This window comes from Gorilla gorilla, chromosome 2, assembly GCF_029281585.2.
Source record: "Gorilla gorilla gorilla isolate KB3781 chromosome 2, NHGRI_mGorGor1-v2.1_pri, whole genome shotgun sequence".
In the NCBI taxonomy this organism is placed as follows: domain Eukaryota; kingdom Metazoa; phylum Chordata; class Mammalia; order Primates; family Hominidae; genus Gorilla; species Gorilla gorilla.
The window spans coordinates 23,649,780-23,674,189 of NC_086017.1; the positions used below are offsets into that span (position 1 = coordinate 23,649,780).

At 52.4% G+C, this 24,410-nt stretch overlaps 1 protein-coding gene across 1 annotated transcript in view; it reads right to left on the reverse strand.

Annotated features, from left to right (window-relative positions):
• WNT7A (Wnt family member 7A) overlaps nt 1–24,410 on the reverse strand; it is a 61,312-nt gene that overhangs the window by 15,886 nt on the left and 21,016 nt on the right. The window contains exon 3 of the mRNA XM_031009483.3: nt 20,073–20,344. Within this exon, the coding sequence (XP_030865343.1) occupies nt 20,073–20,344 (272 nt within the window). The remainder of the gene's footprint in view (nt 1–20,072; nt 20,345–24,410) is intronic.

The window sequence follows — 24,410 nt, forward strand, 5'->3', positions numbered from 1 at the left end:
CTTTTACTGTTCTTTCCATCTGTCCTCCAGGCATCCCCTGCTGCCTCTTTGACTTCATCTCCTATGCCCTCATTCACTCCATGCTGGTCACAGTGGGTTCCTTGCTGTTCCTCCAGCACCCCAGGCATGTTCCTGCCTCTGGGCCTTTGCACCTGCTGCCCTTCTGCCTTGGGGTACTCTTCCCCACTCTCCACATGGCTCCCTTCCTCAGTGCTTCTAGCCTTTGCTCAAATCTCACCTTCCCTATGAGGCTCTCCCTGACTTTTGCCCTGGTCTTTCCCACCCCTGCCCTGGCTTGTTTTGCTCCCTAGCTTGCGTCAAATGTGACACAGCACACATTTTAGTTGTGTTTATCATGTCTCCCTCCAGAATGTCAACTGCCAGGGGCAAGGACCTGGTCTGTCCATCCCCTGCGGTGTCCCCAGCGGCTAGACCAGGAACATAGCGGGTGCTCAGTAAATACTTGCAAATGAATGACTGAGAGCAGTAAGAAAGAAAGCGACTGGAGTGATCAGGTAAGGAAGTGACCTTGAGCTGAGAACCAGACGTTGAAGAGGAGTCGATGAGACAAAAAGGGAGGAAAGGGCAGGCCAGGCAGAGGGAAGAGCATGGGCAAAGGCCGAGGGCAGAAGGAAGCAGGGAGCAGCCAGGAAACAGGAAGGAGGGCAGTGGGCCAGGAAGGAGGGCAGTGGGCCAGGCTGGAGGGCCGGCGGGGTCTTTGTCCTGATGGTTCTTGCTGGGGTCAGAGGAGCACATGTGGAATGGCATTGGAGAAGCTCTCTCAGGCGTCCACGCAGAGGACAGACTAGAGACCTAAGCAGAAAGGTCCCGCGATGCAGGAAGACGCAGGGTGGGGGCTCAGTCAGGTAGAACCAGAGAGAGAACGGGAAAGCACACAGAAACCAGAGGACCGCCCGCCTGGCCAGCTCCCAGGGCAAGACTGTTGTGAACCCCTTTGGTGGTAAATCAGCTACAAACTGTGCATCTGATGAGGGCTGAGCCAGCGTCCTCAGCTCCTGCTGGCCTGCCTGACTCTGGCCAGCCCCATGGGGATGCAGAGCAATAGGACACAGAGCTAGAGGACCCAGAGCACGGGCCCCCTACATCAGTTCAGACCCTCCTCTCTTGGCCAGAGACCTGGGCTCTGTCAGAGACAACCCCAAAGATGGTGGACTTCAAAGAGGGATGGGACCTCCCCACAAGGCTGGGGGAACACTAACACCAGAAACACACTCACACACAAACTTGTCCACAAATGTCAATAACAGCATTATTCATAATAACCAAAAGATGAAACAACTCAAATGTCCATCAATGGATGAATGCGTAAACACAATGTTGTCTTTCCATACAATGAAATATTATTCAGCCATAAAAAGGAATGAAGTACTGACACATGCTGCAACATGGATGAACCTTGAAGACTTTATGCTGAGTGAAAGATGCTGGACACAAAAGACCACAGCGTGTATGCTTCCAGGTGTATGCAATGTCCAGAACAGGAAATCCATAGAGACAGAGAGCAGAGGAGCGGCTGCCAGGGGCTGGGAGAGAGGGAATGAGGAGTGACTACTAGTAGGTACAGAGTTTCTTTGAGGGGTGCTGAGAAGTTTCAAAATTGATTATGGTGACGGTTGCACAACTGTGAATACCCTAAAAACCTTGGACTTGTACACTCTAAGAGGATGGATTGTATGGCATGAGAATTATATCTCAGTAAAGCTGGTTTTTAAAAAAAAAAAAAAAAAAAAAAAAAGACAAGAGACCCCATTGGGCCAGTGTCCCTAGGAACTTGGGCCATGGAGCACAGCTGCTCGTGTAATGACAGGGGTGTCCGCCCTCGTGTGGGCATGCAGGGCTCAGCCCTGGCCTCCAGATGGGCACAGCAGCATCCGCACGCTCTCCCCAGGCTCTGCTTCAGAGTCATCTGCAGAATCCCAGCCTTTCAGAATCTGCTGATGCCTGGACCCCACCCCCAGAGGTTAGGATTTCACTGGTCTCAGGTGTGGCCAGGTGTCTGCTATTTTAAAAAGCTTCTCAGGATTCTCACATGTGGCCAGGGGTGGAGAGCCCTGGTCATGTCCTCCATCCACTCTGGCAGTCCTGAACTCTCCAGTGGAACCTCCCACTGCAGGGTCTGTGCTGGGTGCCAGTAAAGTGAGGGTGGTTGGACAAAGCCTCTGTCTTCAAGAAAAGCCCAGATAGTCAGGGAGACAACCAGACCGGTAGAATGAAGACTGGTCCAAAATAAAGGCCTGTATGTACTGCCATGGGGCCCATGAGCAGTTGGAGGAAGTGACCTGTGGGGTTTGAAGGATGAAGAGGAGATCGCCACTGGAAATTCGAGGGAAGGGTATCACCTGTGCCTGAGCAGGAGTGCAATGCCCTGGGGCTGGAAAAACCCAGGGAGCGGGTGTGGGTGCAGAAGAGAAGCTTGGTGCAGCAGTGAGAGCCCCAGATAGGAAAGGAAGGCAAGCTGGGACCTGAAGGGAGGCCTAGATGGAACTGCCATGAGACTGAGTGCTGAGAGCCAGGGGCCTTGCTCCTCCTGGCTGGAGCCCAACACACTGCAGGGCATTACTGGGAGTGTCTGGTTGTGGGGGTGTGGGCAGTTACCGGAGGCCAAGTGGTAGCCTCTGATGAGAACACCATCCTCTGCCCTGTCCTCTGAGGCCCCAGGGCACCCACTGCCTCTCAGCCCCGCCAAAACCCTTCTGCGAACACTTAATGTCAGGTATTCCAGGACGACACCAAGCCCATTCCTGCCCCAGGACTCCACAGCAGCTGATCCTTCTGCCTGTGACACCCTTCCTCCAGTTCCTCAGCTCCAGCTCAGCAACGTAAAGCCACCCTGGATGGCCCCCTCTCCACAGTGCCCCGCATCAGCCCCTCTCACATCTCCCTGTCTCACATCCCCCCGGCCGCTTGAGGTACTTTGGGATGACTTGCTTGCTCTCCCCTCCCCTCCTGAATGTCAGCTCCAGAAACACAGAGCCCCCATCTGCTGTATTCAGGAGCATCTAGAGGAGGTCTGCCTCTCAGGAGACACCCAGCAAGCATTTTCTGGGTGAGTGAATGAATGAATGAATGAATTCACCTTTGCTCAGGAGTCTAGATAGCCATTCTTTCATGGTGGGTTATTGTAGAAGAGGCCCTGACTTAGTCCATAGAAGATCAAGGCTGAAGCATCCCGGAAAGTCCCTGGGGCAGGGACACAGGCAACAATGCTCCAGAACATGGAGGAAGGACCCAGGAGCCGGGTCACACCTGGCTGAACATCCTCTGTGCCCTTGACCACCTCCATCTGAGCTGCCTGGGCCCCAGCAAGGTCCTGCCCAGGTGGCCAGCTACCAAAGAAGCCCTATGAACTTCCCATCCCAGACAGGAGCTCCCTGAGACATGAGGAGCAGCTCTGGCCTCTCCCGACCTGTGTTGGCATCCAGCGTGCAGGAGCTGGTGTCCAGGAGGCTGGACTGGCCTGAACCAAGGTTCCACGCTGCCCTGCAACAGCCCCCGGATGTGTGTGCAAAGACAACTCCTCTGAGATATTCTGTTCCTGCCTTTGGTGGGGTAGGGGTTTTCCAGTCGGGCAAATGGAAATACACCCCAGTTATCTCTATGCGTCTGCAGTTCCCAGCTGAGGGTGCGGTGGGGCCTCTTCCCCTGGGCAGAGCAGGTGGGGGGCATGGTTGAGAAATAACCAATTTCTCAGTGCTCTGAGCTACAACGAGCTGCTGCAGGAGTGGAGACCCAGGGCCCAGAGGGACGTGGGTTTCTGTCTCAGCTGTGCGGCTTCGGGTCCTCACCCTCCTGCTGTCCCTGAGGTTCTGTTAGTACCATCTAGGCCTGCTGGCTGGTGCATGTGCAGGAGCAACAGTGGACCTGAAAGGTCCTCTGAAACCACGGTGTGCGGAAGGAACTGAAGCCTCCCCCAGCAGAGGAAGAGGTTTTAAAGTCCCTTCTTCAAGCCCCAGCTCTGCCACCTGTTGGCTGGGTCACCCTCAGGATACCACTTAACCTCTCTGAGCCTGGTCCTTCAACAAGAAAATCAGAGATTATGAACTACCTAAAAAACCATCTCAGGGCTGCTGTTGGGGCTGGCTCAGGCAGAGAACGGGAGGTACCCGACTCACAGGAGGGAGCTGGGAGAGGGCTTCAAGGGGACCTGGTTGGAGCCCCCAAAGTTTCGCAGGACTGCTCTGGACCAAGAATGCCAACTGGCTTAGGGACCCAGAGAGTAAAGCTGGGTCTCCCCAGCTAGTCTCAAAGGGCAACTCTCAGCTCGGATTCTGTAGGTATGGAGTGGACTTTCCAGAAGGTAGCGAGCTCCCTATCACCAGGGTATTCAAGCTGGATTTAGATCTGCATCCTCCAAAACGGGAGCCACGAGCAATATGGATGCTTGAACTGTGGCTAGTCGGAATTGAGATGTGCTATGAGTGTGAAACAAATGCCAGACTTCAAAGACTTATTACAGAAAAATTAAAAAGTATCTCAGTATTTGCATATTGATTACATATTGAAATGATATGTAATCAATATCAGATAGATATTTGGGATATCTTAGATGAAATAAAATATCTTATTAAATTTAATGTCACCTTTGACCTTTTTGATGTAGCAACTAGCAAATGTCATATGACCCATGTGTTTGGTATTATGTTTCTACTGGACAGTGCTGGTTGAAATCCTTGCTGCTCAAAGTGTGGTTCCTGGACCAACCAGCACCATCCACATCACCTGGAAACTTGTCGGAAATGCAGAATCTCAGGCCCCGCCCCAGACCCACACATGGAATCGGGAGCTGCATTTCCACACATTCCCCAGGTGAATTTTGAGAAGCTCTGAAGAGCCTGAGGCTGGGGGTCTCAGAGGGGAGCCCGGATAGGGGGTGGGAGCACATGGCCTGAAGCCCAGCCCGTAACAGGTGGAATATTAAGTCATTGATGCCTTTGGCCCTTAGTCATACCCTCAGCCCATGGCGTCCTTTAAACCTAACCCTCACCAGGAAGTGCACACAGCTTTTAAGGAGAAAAGGGCAACTTTGCAAGGGATTCGGCTCTCTGGCTTAGCAATGAACGCTATCAGGGAATACACCAGGAACTGGTCCATCTGTGAGTTTTTAAAGCCTGGGAAATAATCTCAGAAAACAACTGAAAAATACATTTGTGTGATTTAAAAACAAACAAACAAAACTTAACGGACCCCTTCCCCACTCCACCACCAAATTCCTCCTTCTTTTTCTCTCTGAAAACTTGGCCAACAAGCATTAAATGGCACTAAATATAGAAATGGTGAGCAAGTAAATCACTCAGAGGTGCCACATGTTGCCCAGGGCCTGTTTTACGGTTGAGTTGTAAACCATTGAGAGCGTGGAGCTGTAATTAAAATGCTGACAGCCTCCCAACTGCCAAGCAGCCAGGAGGGAGCAGGGCTGGGAACCAGCAAGCAGGGGTGCAGGGAGGGTGGTGCCCTTCCTAACGCTGATCAGCCCAGGTTCAATGTCCTCCGCAGGCTTCCAAGATGCAGGCAAACCCTTCTCTCACAGGGAAGCAGGGCCCTGCACTCCCCACTCTCTAACACATCTCTCTGTGACCTCCTCTCCTCCCTGAGAGCCACACTGGCCTCTTTGCCTCTGGGCTCTGACCTTGCAATTCCCTCTGACTCAAATGCAATTCCCCAGATGGCTCATTTCCTCACTTCCTGTTCAGAACTTACCTTCTCCAGGAGGCCTCTCCTGATCGCCTAAAATAAAATGCCCCTGCTCCTGACAACTGTGCCCTCTCATCCTGCTTTGTTTGTTCATCATAGCATTTATAACTCTCTGACAATAGATTCCATATATATATTCTATTATTTGTTTGTTGTCTCCCTTCCCCCGGAATGTCAGCTCCATAAAGGCAAGTACCATGTCTAATCCCAGAGCCTAAAACAGTATCAGACGCATAAATAGGTGCTTAATAAATATTTGTCAAATGAATGAATGAACGAATGCATGGATTTCCATCCTTTCTTTCAGCTGATCTGGTGATCTCACTGGGAAAATGTCCAACTTTCCAGCAGTGAGCTCAGCTTTTTACTCATCCATTCACCCAACCATCCTTCCAAATAGCTATTCATCCATCCATCCATCCATCCATCCACCCATTCAGCCATCCATCTATCCTACTACCCAAACATCCATCCAACCATCTTCTAAGATCTGTCCGTTTAACCATCCATCCATCTCTTCATTCATATTCCATTCATTCAACCAGCCTTCCCATTACTGTCTATCTAGCAAATATCCATCCATCCATCTATCCATTTGTGCATGCATGCATGCATGCATCCATCCATCCATCCATCTATATATCCATCCATTCATCCTACCACTCAGCCATGCACTCATCCAAACCAATCCCCAAATGGTTAGAGCTCCTATCCTGGGGTCCCATAGTCCCCTACACACTCCTCTACCAAATCCAGTTCATGTTGTCATATTTACATGCAGTAATTCACTCTTCTCCTTCTGTCATTAGAATGTAATCCCCCTCAAATTCAGAAATGGTATATTATTTATCTAAGACCTCAGTGCCTAAAACAGAGCTGGCATATAGGGATTCGGCTCTCTGGCTTAGAAATGAACACAATCAGGGAATACACCAGGGGCTGGCCTCCTCTAACTTTTTAAAGGCTGGGAAATAATCTTAGGCGTCAGTGAATGGTTGCTGAATGAATATGTTTTTCCTTTTCCCTTATTTACTTGTTCAGCGTTTCCCACTAGACTGAGCTTCCTGATGGCAGGAACCAGTTTTTAGTCATCTGTTCGTCTCTAAAACGTCGCACCTAAGGCAAAGAAGACACCCTATAAATTCTTAATGAATGAATAAGTGGATGAATACACAAAAGAGAGGAAGTAGAGCAAGAATGAAGCCTCTGGAGCTGGACTGCCTGAGTTCATATCCTGGCTCTTTGCTTATCAACTGTATGACTTTGGGTGAGTAGCTGAACCTCTCTGTGCCTCAGTTTCCTCATTTGTAAAAGGGAGACAATGCCAGGCTGACCTCATGGAGTTCTTATGAGAATTTTAGGAATTCGTGCGTATGAAGTAATTAGAACAGTGCCTGGAGTAAGACAAAAGCTGTACAGGTATAAAATATTCATGTGCTGCTGGCCCCCTGGAACAAATATCGAAGGCACAGAGGGGAAAAGGTGGGAGGGAAGCTTCTGTCTGGGCCTGTGCTGTTCCCACAGGAGGCCTTCTACAGCAGGCACTCTAACTTTTCCCAGCCACACTGGGATCACTTGGCAAAGTACCAATATTATGTCAGGTGGCCATGAGTGCTACACAGAAAAACAAAACGTGGAAGGGAACAGGAAGCAGCGAGACAGACTGGAGGGCGAGTTCAAATATGGTGGTCAGGAAAGGCCTCCTTGAGAGGTGATATTTGAGCAAAGACTTGAGGAGGTGAGAGGGTGAGTGTCTGCAGGGAGAGCATTCCAGGCAGAGGGAACAGTAAGTGCAAGGGACCTGGGGCAGGGACATACCCAGTGTGTGTGAGGAGCCGCAGGGAGACCGCTGCAGGGGGACAGAGAGAGCGAAGGGGAAGGAGACAGGGGTGAGGGAGGGGCCTGTGAGCCACCGTGAAGGCTTCTGCGTCTACTCTGGGTGAGATGGGAGCCATGGTGAGATTATAAGTGAGGGAGGCAGGGTTTAACTGACATTTGAAAAGCCTGCAGGGGCCCAAGTTAGTAGGCTGGTGTGTTCCTACAGGGAAGAGATGCCAATGGATAAGACCCTGGGGTAAGGGGACTGTCGTGCCACTGCAGGGAAGAGATGCTGGTGGGTAGGACTCTGGGGTAAGGGAATTGTTTTGCTACTGCAGGGAAGAGATACTGGTGGGTAGAACCCTGGGGTAAGCGGACTGTTGTGCCACCGCAAGGAAGAGATGCTGGTGGATAGGACCCTGGGGCAAGGGGACAGTTGTGCAATGTCAGGGAAGAGACGCTGGTGAATAGGACTCTGGGGCAGGGGACTGTTGTGTCACTGTAGGGAAGAGATGCTGGTGGCTTTGATCATGAGCTCGGGGGTATAAGTTATTAGGTGACAGACTCTGGACAGATGTTGTAGGTAGAACTGACATGTTGGATGTGGGGTGTGAAAGAAAGAAAAGTGTCATGGCCAAGGCCAGGGCCAGGGTTTGGCTTACACAACTGGAAGGATGCAGATGCTATTTACTGAACCAGGGGATGGAGACAAAGGCACCAGCAAGTTTGTGGGAGAAAGATCAGGAGTTAGGTTGTGGTAGATGAGTGCTCATGGGCCAGTAGACATCCTGGAGCAGGGAGGCAGGATGGCAGCTGGATGCACAGGACTCGTGTTTGGGAGGCAGGTCTGGGCTGGAGACTGGACTTTATGGACAACTTTAAAGGTCCTGGAATGTGGTGTGTACTTGGGTATGTGTGGCATGGGGCTGAAAGGACAAGGGCAGAGGCCCCCTCTGGAAGTGGCTGCTCACAAGGACTGAAAGACCTAGGTGGACATCACCTATTTTGGATAAAGGAGGACCAGCGTGGCCTTGCCATGGCTTGGTGTCCTGTGGCCCTCCCTGCTCAGTGCAGCAAAAAATCTCAATGGCGACCTGGACCGCTCCTTCTCTTGAGTCTGCTAGCACACTCTACAGCCAGCGAATGGACAAAACAGAGTTTTAGAGCCAGAACAGTCCTTAGGAATAAGATGTAAGAATTAAAACTTGACTGTGGCTTTCAAATCACTACTACTACTGATACTAACAATGATATTCATAACAGCAATGACTACTTTCCAAGCACTCATCGTGCCTGAGAGCATAGGATGAGGCACGCCAGGGGCATTATCTCATGCAATCTGCACAACAGCTCTGACAAGTACAAATCCTCACTGCCTTTTTTTCAATGAGGAAACTGAGGCTTGAGAAGGGTGACTGCCCAAGGGCACACAGCAAACAAGTGGCACAGTCGGGGCTCTGATCGGAGCTCTTTCCACATCCAGGTCATTCACACCTCCCCGCATGGTCTGGTCAGGAGCTCCTGACCTGCCTCCCATCCAAAACTCTCAGCCCAGCAGAGAACACCTCCGGGGGACTGAGCAGTACCCAACCAGAGCCTCAGCTGCCTCACCTGCAAAACGGGCACAATTACACTGCTCACCTGGAGGACAGCTGTGAGACTTGGCCAGGAAAAGATGTTGAAAAAAAAAAGGTCATGCAAATCATAAAGTGTTTTACCAATGTCATGTTGGAATCTTTTTTTTTTTTTTTCCCCTGAGATGGAGTCTCACTCTGTCTCCCAGGCTGGAGTGCAGTGGTGCAATCTCAGCTCACTGCAACCTCTGCCTCCTGGGTTCAGTTGATTCTTCTACCTCAGCCTCCCAAGTAGATGTGATTACAGGTGCCCGCCACCTTGTCCAGCTAACTTTTGTATTTTTAGTAGAGATGGGTTTCTCCATGTTGGTCAGGCTGGTCTCGAACTCCTGAACTCAGGTGATCCACCCACTCTTGGCCTCCCAAAGTGCTGGGATTATAGGCGGGAACCACCGTGCCTGGCCTTGTTGGAATCTTTATGATTTCAAAATGCTACCAATCCATCTAGGTCCAAAAATACACACACGCACAACTGAGAACTAACAAGAGGCTGCACCAAGGATGAACAGAGCTTGGGTTGCAGAGTTGGGATGGCTGGAGGGAACCCTGGCTCAGATGCTTTTTACCTGGGCAACCTCAAGCACACCACTGAACTGCTCTGTGCCTTCAGTTTTCTTCATCTGTTAAGCAGGAATGACAATAGGCCCTTCCCTGTGAGACCGTTTACAAAGAGCACTTGGGATGGGACCAGCACATGGAAGGGCAGGCCTTGAGAGGGACACACAGTGCCTTGCAGTGAGCAGCTGAGTGCTGGCCTCACTGCCCATGTCCAGCTGGCCGGGAATCTGTCCCTTCCCCATCATGGCCTGGGGAGGCCCTGAGACCCTGAGTCCAGCTCTCCTGTCCAGGAGCCTGGGATGCTGCTCACGTTCACTGCCCGGACCTCAGCTGCCCATCTGAGAAATGGAGTTACCAAGGGTCCCCAAGGATGTCGGGCCAATCAAATGGAGTAACCACAGGAAAGCACCTAGAACCCCACCTGGGACAGAGCGAGAGCAAGTGCTTGCCACTGTGAGCAGCCTTGACAGTGTCTCAATGCACACTGAAAGGAGGTAATTTAAAGAAGTGCCTTTGTCAGGCAAGGAGTCCTTCCTAGGGACACAGTTGCACCTGGATTTCTCTTCAAAAGACACAAGTGTTGAGGATTAGGAAAAGTGACAGCTGCCAACTCCTGGTGCCAGACCCTCCAGAACACCTAGTTTCTCCTTCCCTCTAGGACCACTCCTGCCCCTCTCCTCACCCACATTCCTCCCATCACTTGGCTCCCCTCCCTCCCTCTTCCCGGCAGATTTGATAACACCCAGGAGTCCCAGTCCCCCTCCCGAGGACAAAGGCGGCAATTGTCCCCGCTGTGCGTCTTTTGACTTGATCTCACCGTGGTGTAACTGAGCCCCTGACTCTACCTCACTTAGGGCGCTCTCAGGGCCTCGCCATGCTGCCCCCTCCCCATCTCAGGTGAGTTTCAAATGAGTTCCCAGCTGCAGGGCCAGCAGCCACACTGGGAATTCCTTCCAAGATAAATCAGATGGCCAGCATCTGAGACCCCCTTGAGCTGGCAGGAGGCCAGGGAGGTGACAGGATGAGCTTCCACCGCAGCTAAGACATTTTCAGGCCCCTTAGTAGTAGTACCAACGTCTCAGCCCTTACTCCGTGCCCGCCACTCTAAGACAGTGATGACCAACAGACCTTCCTGCCACCACAGAATGGTCTAGTAGGAAGCCACGAGCCACAGGTGGCTACCAAGCACTTGAAACATGGACTGTGAAATAGAATTTTTAATCTTATTTATTTGTAATTCATTTAAATTTAAGTAGCCCTATGTGGCTTGTGATCATATTGGACAGTGCAGCTATAAGCAGTTTAAATTCTTTTAATCATGTAATCTTCATAATACTCTATAGCGCTATTAAGTGTCCCTGGAGAAACTGAGGCACAGAGAGGCAGAGTAACATGGCCAAGGCCACACAGCTAGCAAGCAGCAAAGCCAGGAGTGGACTCCAGAGCCCACCTCACAGCACAGGGAGCACCTGCCTCTTGCCTGCCCCCTGTACACTCCTGGGAATGAGAAGGCAGGGACAGATGCACCCAACCCTACTGCCTGTGGTGCTCTGGTGGCTGCTTGTGACATGGCCTAGGATGTGTGCCACTTTATGTCACCAAGAGTATGCCAGGTCCAGGCTGGGCTCTGAGAGACACCGAGGCGAGTCTCACGACTGCCTGGAAGGATCGGGGGAGAAGTCTCTCCCACTGCTGTTCATCAGGCTGAACAAGTCCAGAACTCTGCTAAAACAGGAGATGCCCTGGTCCCTGCACCAGGTGTGGGTCTCTGTCTGGCCATCTCCTTGTCCAGTCTCATCCTGAACCCCCATGACAGCCTGGGGCCCCTCACCTGCCAAGGTGGCACACAGAATCCCCTCTTCTCACTCACAACCAGGTTCCTCCCTGGCCCTGATGTGTCCTCTCCTAGGCAGAAGGTGGTGGCTCAAGGACTGCCCCAAGGCCACAGTGACCAGAGTAGGAGAGGATGCACGTGTGCGTGCCTGGATAACCCACAACCCAAATGACCACATAGTGGGGCCTTCTAGGGGCTGAGGACTGTAGTCTCCAAATTCCTCAAATCAGAGCATCTGTGAATCTTAGGTTAACATCTTGGAATCACAGGGTTTCAGGATCAGGAGACTGTGGGGATAAAGGCATCTGAGTCCAAGACTCCTGAGGGTGGTAGGATAGTTTGAGGTTAAGACCTGGATCTGGAGCTAGGCTGCTTGGGTTTATATCCCAGTGCAGCACCTGCCAGCTGTGTGGCATTAAGCAACTTTCTTAACCTCTCTGTGCTTCAGTTTTCTTATTTGTAAAATGGAGAGAACAGGGAATGTTAATCTCATAAGACTACTGTGGGAATTAAATTAGTACATATATTTCAAGTGCTGATATTAGAATCATGTCCATATTCTCCCAGCAAATGAAAACCTTCCCTCCACCTGTACCACCTGCTTTGATAGGGACTGCATCCTGTTTCCTGATAGCAAGTTCCTTCTCACTTGAGCTGCCTTTTCCCCATATTCTTCCATCCCGTAGGTCCTGGTCCTGCCTGCCACCCTCCTAACCACAGCACCCCCAGTCCTCAGGGACTGCAGGATGGTGACACCTTCCTGAGGCTGCTCCACTCATGGCCGAGCCACCTGACTCCTCCCAGGCCTGGGTGTTCAGCGCCTCCTCAGGGCCTGCCCCGGCTGCCCACGTCCATCCAGGTTGGGGGTGGGGTGGTCTTACCAGCCCAGAGCAAAGTGGGATGCCAGGGACCAGGCCACATGAAGCTGGGGTCACAGACGTTTCCAGTCTCTGTGGGAAGGGCCGCCCCTGCCCCTACCCATGCGGCCTCTCTTATCCCATCCCCTTCCTCCCCGGGTACTGTCCACTGCTATCACTGTGGCATCACTGACGGGACCTGGCTGGGCTCTGCCCTTGCTGTGTCATCAGAGAAAACTGGCAAAACCTCAGGCCTCGTGGGCACCCTCCGCCCCAGCCTGGGCTGGTCCCCCTCCAACCCATCCTTGGTAGCTTCCTCTCTGGTCTAGTCTGGGCTCCTTTCTCTAGGCCCAGACACCCTGACCTGGTCATCCCACTAAGCTTTTCTCAAGCCCACCACGGACCTCCTGGTCCCTACCTCAGCCTCTCATCCAGCTCAGCTCCCCAACCCTGGCCAGCTCTAGGGAGCGGAAGGGAGGTCTGAGCCAGGAGCCAGGCCCTAGGTGCAGCTCTTGTTTCTCCACTCCCTTGGTGTGTGGCTTTGGCAGGGCCCCTCCAGTTCAGGGTCTCAGTCTCTCATTGATTAAATGCCCACAGAAGAGAGAATCTCCAGCTCTAAAACAATCCTACAGCTTTCCTTGGCACTGTCCCGAGGCCACCGTCCTTGACAGTGGAGGCTAGGGAGGGTTCCCGGATTTAGCACATAAATAGGCTGAAAAATGAACCCTGACCTAAACTTACACCTCATAGAAAAGTTAATTCAAAGCAATCACAGAACCTTTCAGACATTACGCTAACTGAAATAAGACAGACACAAAAGGACAAAAACTATATGATGCCTCTTATGTGGGGCGCCTAGAGCAGTCAGATTCAAAGAGACAGAAAGTGGAAAGGTGGGTGCCAGGGGCTGGGGTGGGGCGGGGGCACATGGGAGGTGGTTGTTTAACAGGGACAGAGTCTTCGTTTGGGAAGATGGTAAAGTTCTGGAGATGGAAGGTGGGGATGGCAGCACAACAGTGCGACTGTGCTTGATGCCACTGGGGTGCACACCTAAGAATGCCTAACATGGCAAGTTTCATGCCAAGTATATTTTATCACAATTAAAAATAAATTAAAATGTAACATACAATTTAAAAAAGGAATTTTCATTGATTTTTTAAATTAATGAATTTTTTAAAAAAACAGGTCACAGAGTTAAATGCTAAACATAAAACTTTTAGGAAAAAAATATGGCAAAATCTTTGGGATCTAGGGCTGAGCAAAGATTTTTTAGATGATACCAAAGGTACAGTCCATTCAAAGAAAAATAGATACATTGGAACTTATCAGTTAAAACTTATCAAAGTTAAACACTTTTACTCTGTGAGAGACCCTATGAAGATGATAAAAAAGACAAGCTACAGTCTGGGAAAACATATTTGCCAACTGCACGTCTGACCAAATACTGGCTGCTAGAATATATAAAGAAATATCCAAACTCACCAGTTAAAAAAGTAAACTACCTACTTAGAAAATAGGCAAAAAGACATTAACAGATGCTACACTGAAAAGGCTATCCAGATGGTAAATAAGCACATGAAAATATATTCAACATCATTAGCCATTCAGGAAATGCCAATCAATACCACAATGAGGTATAACATACATCTATCAGAATGGCAAAAAAATTTTAAAAACAGTGATGTCACCAAATGCTGGTGAGGATGTGGAGCAACTGTACCACTCACACATTGCTAGTGGGAATATAAAATGACACACCCACTCTCCCACAAAATGGAAAATGGTTTGGCACTTTCTTATAAAGCTAAACATACAGCCATCAGACATTTGTGCTCCTGGACATTTATTCTAGGGAAATAGAACCTTACATTCACACACACACACACAAAAAACCTGTACACACATGCACACATGTACACAGCAGCTTTATTTGTAATAGTCAAAACCTGCAAACAACCCAGACATCCTTCAACAGGTGAATGGCAAAACAAACTGTGGAGACTCTGTGCCCTGGAATACTATTCAGCGAGGTAAAGGAACCAGCTACTGATACACAACACTTGAAGGAGGCTTGAGGGAATTGTGCTGAATGAAAAGAAGCTCGTCTGGAAAGGTTATACTGTAAGACCCACCTATGTAACATTGTTAAAATAATGAAAGTATACAAGTGGAGAGCAAATTAGTGCTTGCTGGGGATTCGGAAGGGGAAGGGAAGTAGAAGTGGCTATACAAGGGCAACCTGGGGACCATTGTGTGCTCTGCATCTTGACTGTCCTAGCATCAGCATCCTAGTTGTGACCTTCGTCCTATAGTTTTGCAAACTGTCACCATTGAGGGAAACTGGGCAAAGCGTACACAAGATCTTTTCATATTCCACAATTGCATGTGAATCTACAATTATCTCAATATCAGCTCAATTCAAAACCACAAACTCGGTTAAATCTGAATTTGAGATACATGGTGAATCATTTTTTAGTATGTCTTGTGCGATAGTTTGGACGTACTTTTGTTTATCTCAAATTCAACTCTAAGTGGGAGTCCTGTATTATACCTTGCAACCCTGCTCCTGGAAATCCCCCCAAGACAGAGCAAGCACTTGCCATATCATTTGTTCACTCAACAAATATTTCTTGAGCACTTACTATGCGCCAGGCACTGTTCTAGGTTTAGGGGTGAACTTAGGCCATCACTACCCTGTGGTGCTGACCCTGCAGCCGGAGGCAACAAGCAATAAATACACAAAGAGCTGTGCAAATGAGATCATTCTGTGCCGTGGTTTCACATGCAAGTAAAGTAGGGTGATGGAGAGAGATGAGACAGACAGCAGGGGAGGGAAGTCAGGGAGGACTTCCCCATTAAGGCAACATCTGAGCCAGGAATTGAAGGAATACAAGGAGCTAGTTCTGCAAAGATTCAAGGAAAGAGCTTTCCAGACAGAGAAAGCAGCCTGTGCAATGGCCCTGAGGTGTGAACAAGCTTGGTCGACTGCAGGAGTGTGTGGTTGGAAAGTGGTGTGTGTGGGAGAAAAGCTGCAGACAGGGTTGGGGTACAATGGTCCCAAGAACCCCATGTCATTCCCCAGCCCACATGTCAGACCTGGAGACCCTCCTGGGAGCAAAGGAAAGAAGCCCCTGCCATGGAAGAAACCAAGGCCCTGAAAGGCTGAGATGTGTCCAAGACCATTCCTGCTCCAAGTCCCCTGAGTCCTGGCTGCAAGCCTTTCCGTTCACAAGGGCAAGAACCCACACCTGTGCCCAGGGGCGGGGCAGGAATGGAGGGCACCGCAGACTGAGGATGCCTCCTCCCAGCCTGGCCTGGCCAGTCAGCTTCGGGCTGGGCGGGGCCTGGCTCCTCAGGCCCTCGACATGCCACCACTGGCCACTCTATCTGGTCAAATATGCAAGTGGCCCTCGGGACAGCAGAGAGGAGCATAGCTGAGCAGGCCTTATCTGGACTCCGCCCCAGCTGCCAGGGGCTGGTCCCTGGTGTCCCCTGACTCACAGGCCTGCCTGCGGCCAGGGCAGGGGTGGGAATCCAGCTCCCAGGAGCACCCGGACCAGACGGGGCAGGGCAGGAAGGGACAAGACCGACACCCCTCCGTGTGCAAGAGGCTGGGCAGGGACTGGGAGGTGACTTTTCACTTCGGCAGAATTCCATCCCCCTGAGCTCACCTCCCTTGGAGCAAGCGGCGCATTCCAGCAGGGGCCAGCCCTGTCCCAGCTGGGCCCCCATCCCCAGGGCTGCCTCTCCTGGGCTCAGTCACCACACTCTCTTGAAGGGGTTGCTGAGGGCCTCCACCCTCCCCCAGGCCCCCGGAGCTCCCTGGTGCACTTCTCTCTCTGTACAGTAAGGACTCGAAAGCCTGGCCTGCCAAGTACAATATTATCATGGAGGCTCGGAGGCCCCTGGCCCTTGGCTGGGTTTCGCAGCTGCCCAGGCTTCTCTGCACTCCTGCAGGGGGATGTCTACACGCACTCACAAATGCACCCAGAAGGCCCAGGTTCTTCTGGTTCTCCTCCAACCTCCCTGACTGTCGTTCCCTTCCCATAGCCCTCCGGTCCCAGTACCCATTTGCCCAGGCTGTGGCCCAGGCTCTCTCCTGCTTTCCCCCTTTAACCCTCCCATCGGGCAATCCTACAAACACCATGGCTTCCATTACGACCCTGCTCCTCCATGCCAAACACACCTGACACAGCTCCTACCTATTATGCTTCCTAAACAGCCTCCCCAGCCATGCGCCCCGAGGCTCCTGCTGGGTTTAGGCACCAACCGTGGCCACAGCCCCTTCACTCTGTACTCCACTCTATCCCAGACAGGGCCAGAAACCTGCCCAAGCACTGCCCCACCAAAGCCTCATCTGGGCACCTCTGGCCTAAGACAAAGTCCCACTCCTTGTTCTGGCATTCAAGGCTGTGTGTTAGGATCTAGCCCCTCTGCAGCCTCGTCACTCGTCCTCCCCACCCTCGGCCACACGGAGCCCCCACAGCATGCTGTTAGGACTTCATGCTTTTGAACATGCCTGTGCTGCCTGAACTGCCCTCTTCCCTCCTGATGCCTCGTCCACCTGGACTCCTTATCCTTCAAAGCCCTGCTAAGAGTTCCCTTCTTCTGCCTAGCACTCTTAGATTTCAAGAGGAAACAAACCACTCTTCCTCTGACCTCTTTTCTTCACTTTCTGTATCACGTTTCTCCTACAGTGTGTAGCCCTGAATCACAATTTTTGCTTCTTGTACCTGATTCTCTCACTAGACTGAACGTCTAGTGGGGCAAAAACTGTGGGTAGTTAATTTCCTTGCGGCCAAAAGGCTGGAAATAAATTATTCAAAGCCACAAAGATTCCACCATCCAAAGATTTCAGCACAATGCTTCTGACTCTTCCCTTCCTCCCAACTGAGGAGCCTATGATTCCACACATCACACGCTAGGATGTGAACTTCGTATTCTGGGACCCCCGACCTGAGTGGCCACTGATTTCAATCCAAAGTTCAAAGGCCCCGAAATGCCAATAGGGGAAACTATAATTCTAAAATCACCTCGCCAAAAGATATTGGCACCTAACCATTCTGATTCGGCCTGCAGACCACACAATTGACAAGACAATGAGGGAAAGGGGGGATGCCCTGCAGCTTCCTTGTGGTGCTGCCCCTGCCCCATGGCCCACATCCTGCTGGGCTTAGACTCAAACTGGGGACCTGTGAGGGCAGGACGCCCCCGCAGCATTTATTCTCCTTCGACTGCCAGGGGAGTTGGGGGCTCCCCTTCAGCCCAGGGGCAGCCCCTCATCAGGTCTGCAGAAGCCACATGGTGCACCCCCCCACCCCAGCCTCCCCGCTTCCCCTTCTCTCACACCAGCTGCCAACAAGCCCCAGAGCCTGTGGTCAGGTTGAGTCTTGTTTCCTCATGGCAGGAGTGAGGGAGCGGGTGATAAACACATCTGCGAGCCTTTCCGAGGCTCTCAGCCAGGAGCAGCGGTAGGCTGGCCCCATTGCTCCTGTCGGTTTCCCAGCCCCGCCATGCGTGGAGCCCATGGCAGCCTGTTGGGAGGGGGCTTCTGGGGTGGGGTCCCATGCCTTTGAGTAAATGGCGTGTTGCAAAATCCTGGGGAACTGACTTGCACTGGTCGGAACAAGGAGTGGGTCATAGTCCCAATCGACAGATGTGGAAACTGAGGTCACAAGAGGGGCTGGAACCCACAGCAACTGGCGGCTGTCTTTGTTCCTGCCCTCGTCGGGGCCCTTGGGGTGTCCCATGGCAGCAAGTGAGGGTCTGGCCACTTGGGGCTAGGCTGGAAGACCACCTCGCCGTGCTCTGGCTGAGTGGTGTGTGTGGTCACTGACCTAAGTCCCCACGGGTCAGCTGGTACCCTCTCTGAGCCTCCATTTCCATCCCTGTAGCACAAAGGGGCGGGACGGGTGTGACTCAGCCCTTTCTCTGCATACACCGGGGAGTCCACGGTCCCACCTCTTGGCTCAGGAAATACATAGTGTCTGTAGAAGTGCTTTTCTAGAAAGCCATCCCTAAAGGTCCTCCCTAACCAGAGAGCACTGGGCAGGCAGGAGGATATATGGCCCTCTACTGAGCTTTCCTGAGCTGGGAGGGCTGTTCCTGCTCAAAAACATCAGGTCAGGCCCGGCCTGCACTCCACTCACACCCAGCTCCTGACGCCACTGAAGGTAGCCCTCTGCCTCCCAAGGGTCTATGACTTCTGCCCCTCTCCTGCCCCAGAACCATCAGTGGCTCCCCAGCAACCACAAGGCACTCATCCATTCACTCCATACATATATGTAGAGTGCCTACTGTGTGCCACGCTCTGGAGTGCTGCTGTGTCTGAGACAGCCCAGGCCTCTGTCCTAGGTATGCTTAAAGTCTAGAGAGGGGAGAAAGCCATGGAACAAGGCAAACTCGGAGAAAAGGCTAGGAAGGAATGTAAAGGGAAACCTCTCTGGGGAGAGGACATCATGGCTGAAACCTGAAGGACAAGGACATGGCAGCCACAGGCAGATGTGGGGGCAGAACACAAGGCTGCACTCTTCGGCCCCATCCTGCAGGGGTTCCCTTTTCAGGGCCTCACAGACTAGCCAGTGTGGTCCCTAACTGGCCCCCTGCCCCTACCTCTGGGTCTGTGTCCATTCCTCCCCCACTCACCGGATCTTGGCTGCTTCCACCTCCTTTCCCTGCCTAGCCAAACCTCGCTCATCTCTCAAGGCCTGTCTCCTCCAGGAAGCCCACTGAGATTGGTCTTACAGCCTCTGACAGTTCCCAGTGTCTGTGTTGCCCACGGGCTCATGGCAGTATGACAGAGCAGCAGCCACAAGCCTCATGCCCAGTGGAGCTGTGTGGCTCACAGAACACACTCCCACGGGATCCACCCTGACCCTGACTTGTTGCGGGCCATGTGCTATTCTCTCCTTTAATTCTCACCACGGCCCAGCCAGGGAGCCGTGGGTGAGGAAACTGAGGCTGGGAGAGGGAAGCCACGTGTCCTCCTCCTGTCTGCCTCAAGGAAGTGAGGGCTTCAAGGCAGGAGGGAGCCTGGGACCTGGGACCTGCAGGGTGATCGGACCACAAAAACAGGGAGGAGGGAGCAGCTGGGACCACTGCAGGGATGCACCACCCTGGGCAGGAGCTCCCAGCCATGAGACTAGACAGGCAGGGCCTGGTAATTTCCCCCAGGACACCATCCTGGGGCAGACCAGGTGAGCAATTCCCCTGTGTGACTCACCAAGGCCACCTGGGAGGCTCTGACACACAGGATGTGGCCAGAAGCCTGAGAAGAGGGAGGAAGGGAAGGAGGGATGAAGAGAAGGAGGGACGGAGGGAGAGAAAAAGGAGGGAGAGAGGCAGGAAGGGAGCAAGGGAGAAAGGCTAATCTGGTCCCTCCCAAGGATAAGAGTTCACATCTGTCCCTCTTTCCATCTTGCTGAGTAACATTCAATTCGTCTTAAGGGAGACTCAAGTATCCAACCTCTTCAGTAACTGACAAGCTTTGTGCCATACACAAATCCTGACCAGCTACAAGCTGATGCCAGCACCAAGCAGAATGAGGCTGAGGGCAGAGCCCTGTGGCTCCTCAGCAGACACCCGGCACCAGATGTTACAAACAAGCCATTTTGCAGCATCTCCACGAGCGCCGCCCAGCTGCACTCCCTGGCTTCCTACCTTTCGGCCTGCCTCGTTGTTGTGCAAGTTCATGAGAGTCCGGGCATTCTGCTTGATCTCCCGGGCATCCACAAAGACCTTGGCGAAGCCGATGCCGTAGCGGATGTCGGCAGAGCAGCCACCCCACTTCCAGCCCTCGTCCCGGTGGTACTGGCCTTGCTTCTCTTTGTCGCAGCCGCAGTCGCTCAGGTTGCCCTGGGTACAGGCAGCTGTGATGGCGTGGGCCACGCCGGCGGCAATGATGGCGTAGGTGAATGCAGCCTCCCGGCTCCCTGCGAAGAGGAGAGAAGAGGAGACAAGTTGGGGTCAGGTCCCAAGCATCTGAGAGGAGGCTGGGCCTGACTGAAGAGTGAGGCTGAGCTCAATGCAATGGCTCTCCAAAGCTTGACTGAGTACCCATTCCTAGCTTCCAACAAAGCTCCCTCTTAGGGTGATGAGCTGAGCACCTCCCATTACGCACACATCCATTCAACCCCAGAACCTGGGGAGTCGACTGGGCAGTAAAGGAGGAAGGTATGTGGGCTGGTTGCCCAGGATCTGGAAGGCCAGATGTGGGGGACCCCTCTAGCCCATCAGTCCCCACTCCCCACTCCCGAGCACACTTGACGTAACCACATAAACTGCACACGTGCATAAAGCTCACAGCATTGTAAAGCAGCGTTTCCCCAACACCCACGGAGGACACTGGCTCTGGGGCCAGAAGGCCTGAGTTTAAATCCCAGGAACATCAATCCCTGGCTCTGTGACTATTGGCCAAGGACTACCCCTCCCTGCGCCTCAGTCTCTCTGGCTGTAAAATGGGGACATATCATTGGTACCTTTCTCATGGCAATGAGGGAGAACAAGAGTTTGTCCATGGAAAGTTCTTGGCCCCATGTTTCGTTCATGGAACCTGACTGCACCCTACCTCTTGTTTTCGTGGCCACTACCCTTTCTGTGTGTCACCTGCTATTTCAGATGTCCATCCCCTCCCTTCTTCTGTGGCCCCCTCACTGGACTGTGAGTATCTCCAGTGGAGGGGCAGGGTCCTGAGCAGCTGGGGTGCAGGAGACAGCGTGGGACAGGCAGTCACTCAGAGTTGGCCTAAATATGGTGCTGCCACCTCGCCTCTTAGCCTCTTTGGGCCTCAGTCTCCTCACCTGCAAAATGGGTTCAAGGGCTATGTCTGCTTTACAGGGTGAAGACTGACCAAAGCAACCTATACCAAAGCCCTGTGTGTGGTATAAGCCCTGAGGAGCACTGGGAAAGTTCACTCTCATGTAGCCTGGGTGGGTTTCAGGGAAGGCACCTGGAAGAAGAGGCCCTGGAACCCAGAGCAGGCAAAGGGGGGCCAGAGAAGGTGTTTCAGAATGCCAGGATGGAGACGGCTTAAGCAGCGAGTGAGGAGGAGGATGACTTGCTCCAAGTTGCTTCCAGCCTCAGGTCACTCTGTCCCATGCTCAGGGAGGTCCTTCCCCACCCACCTTCTCATTTGCCTTGGGACCTCCCTCCCCAGGAGGGGGAGACAGACACAAACAACTTGTCCCCCCACCCCATCGCTGCCCTCCCACCCTGCAGAAGGTAGGCCTGTCCACCTGCTGGACTGGACAGCTTCCCCATGCCAGGGCTGTCTTTGCCGTGGCGTGCCATGCCAGCCCACCCACGGCGTCCCTGCTAACACAGAGGCTCTGGAGCCAGAATGCTTGGGCTCAAGTCCCAGCTCCGCCACTGACTGACTGGGACTTGGGCGAGCTCCTTCTCCTCTCCGCATCTCAGTCTGGAGAGTGCCAGCGCCTACCTGACAGGAGCTGCTGAGAAGGCACAGGAGAAGGGGGCAAGTCAAATGCAGAAATGCATAGCCAGTGCCTGGCTCCACAAACATGAAACTTGGCACCAAGGGGAATGAAGCCCCTGGGGAACTCAGCTCAACTTTGGGGGTCGGGAAAGGATATTATTTTAGCACCTACCGGGCTCGCAACTCTCTGCATTAGTCATTTCCTTAGTACTAGAAAACATCTCTGAGGGGGCCGGGCATGGTGGCTTACGCCTGTAACCCCAGCACTTTTGGAGACTGAGGTGGGCAGATCACTTTAGGTCAGGAGTTCAAGACCAGCCTGGCCAACATGGTGAAACTCTGTCTTTGCTAAAAATACAAAAATTAGCTGGGCGTGGTGACACATGCTTGTAATCCCAGCTACTTGGGAAACTGAGGCAGGAGAATTGCTTGAACCTGGGAGGTGGAGGTTGCAGTGAACCAAGACTGTGCCACTGCACTCCATCCTGGGTGACAGAGCGAAATTCCATGAAGAAGAAGAAGATGAAGGAGAAGGAGAAGAAGAAGAAGAGGAAGAGGAAGAAGAAGAGGAAGAGGAAGAGGAAGAGGAAGAGGAAGAAGAAGAAGAAGAAGAAGAAGAAGAAGAAGAAGAAGAAGAAGAAGAAGAAGAAGAAGAAGAAGAAGAAGGAAGAAAACATCTCTGAGTAACACACGCCCATCAGAGGGACTAGCACAGGGCAGCAAGGACAGGGGAGCCATGGGGCACAGGCACAGGCTCAACTTCTGGTCAAGCAATAAAACCCAACAATGCTTTTGCTGCATGAAATCAAGAAATGCTGTGTAAGATCTGCATGCTGGACCAGGCCATAGGAGGACAAGGGAAGCTGTCTCAGCCACAGGTTGAAGACAGAACTGCCAGCAAGATAGGTGGGAATAGACGCATGTTGCTGAGCTCTGCCAAGGAGGGAGCTTTGGAATTAAGCCCATGAGGTGTCAGGAGACCAGGCTTTGAGTGCTGCTGAGGCAGGGCCTTGGTAAAGAGATAGAGCCTCAAGGATAGATCCTCGGGCAAAGAAACAGCAGACAGACAGGAAAAGTCTGCACCTGTCCCCACCCTCCAGCAAAGCTAGACAGGCACGCAGGTCCACACCAGCCAGCACAGGAGGTGGGCAGGCGGGGTTGGAGGAAGCCAGAATCTCCTGGAAATTGATCGCCACTTCCTGCATTTGCATAGATTTGAGGCTCAAATATATCCCCCTGCATGCTCCAAGGGCTCCAAGGCAAGTGGGAAGACTCACCCCCGGTCCAGTGATTCCCCGGGAGCCTAGAGGAGCAAAGAGAAAGCTCTCCAACCCCAGGCACCAGCTCACACTCGAGAGTATCAAACTCACAAGAAAACCAAACCCTCAGGAAGACAGTCAATATCAAGAATAGACCCTCAAGGACGTGAGAGAAAAGGACAATCAGATGGAGGGCAGGGAAGAAATCTGTTCCACTGCTTTCCAGCTGTGTGACCTTGGGTGAGTCACCTAACCTCTCTGTGCTCCAGTTCCCCCATTGTAAAATGTGATGATAAAAATTAACAATGGTAGAGCACTTAGCACAGAGGTTGGCATAAGAAAGTGGCCCCAAATGCTCCAATTATAACAATTCTTATCTATGATGGAGGTAACAAGTCTCTACAAGTACAAGAGGGCTGAGAGGTAAGGAGTAGGGCTTTTCATTTACAATCGAAGACACAAAGGCTTTTGGCTTGCCTGGGACACCCAACATGTGGACAGCAGAGCTGAGCTGCAGACCTGGCCTCTGGGCATCCCATATAGACCAAGAACTGCCCTCAGGGATGAGATGATTCCCAGGTGCAGTGGGCAGGCACCACCGGCAGGCTCCAGCCATTGATGGGAGACTGTGTCCTCTTTATCAGACCAAGAATGGAGTTTGCGAATCAAGGCGGGGCAGAAAGCCTGGCCTGTCCTCAAAGACTGGCCCCGCTCCCTTGGTTTCTCCCTGGGGGAGGGGCAGGAGGCAGAGGAGGGGGCTGCCAGCCCAAGACTTCTGTGGTAATTTTGTGTGTCCTCTGCTCTACAGCCCAGGGGTGACCGTTCCTGGGTCTCTCAGTCTCTGGAGCAGTGCATGATGGTGCAGATGGTGAGAAATGGACAGCTAACCACAGACGGCTTCCACCCACTCACCATTTCCATCCCACCCCTGAGGTGGGGAAGGGCAGCTGCACCTTGGGGCACATTTCACCCCCCCGAGCTCCAGATGGAGAGCTTTCTTCCCCACAGCCCAGAGTGAGGTCTCATCAAGTGCCATGGCCTTCCCCTCCCCACCAAGCTGGGCTTCCTCAGCACCCACTGCCCCTGAGAAGCGAAGGCTGTAGTCAAGACACGGATGAGGGCCAGTCATTCTTGGCTTCAGAGCTCTCAGGGACCCAGGTACTGGCTGGTAAAGTCCAGTCCTTCTGGATGTGGAAGAGTCACTTTTGACTCTTGCCATTAACTTTGACGTTGGCCTTACCTGCCCACATTAGACTGGGATGATCCAGTCCCACTCCACCCCCACACTACCATGGAGGAAACTAC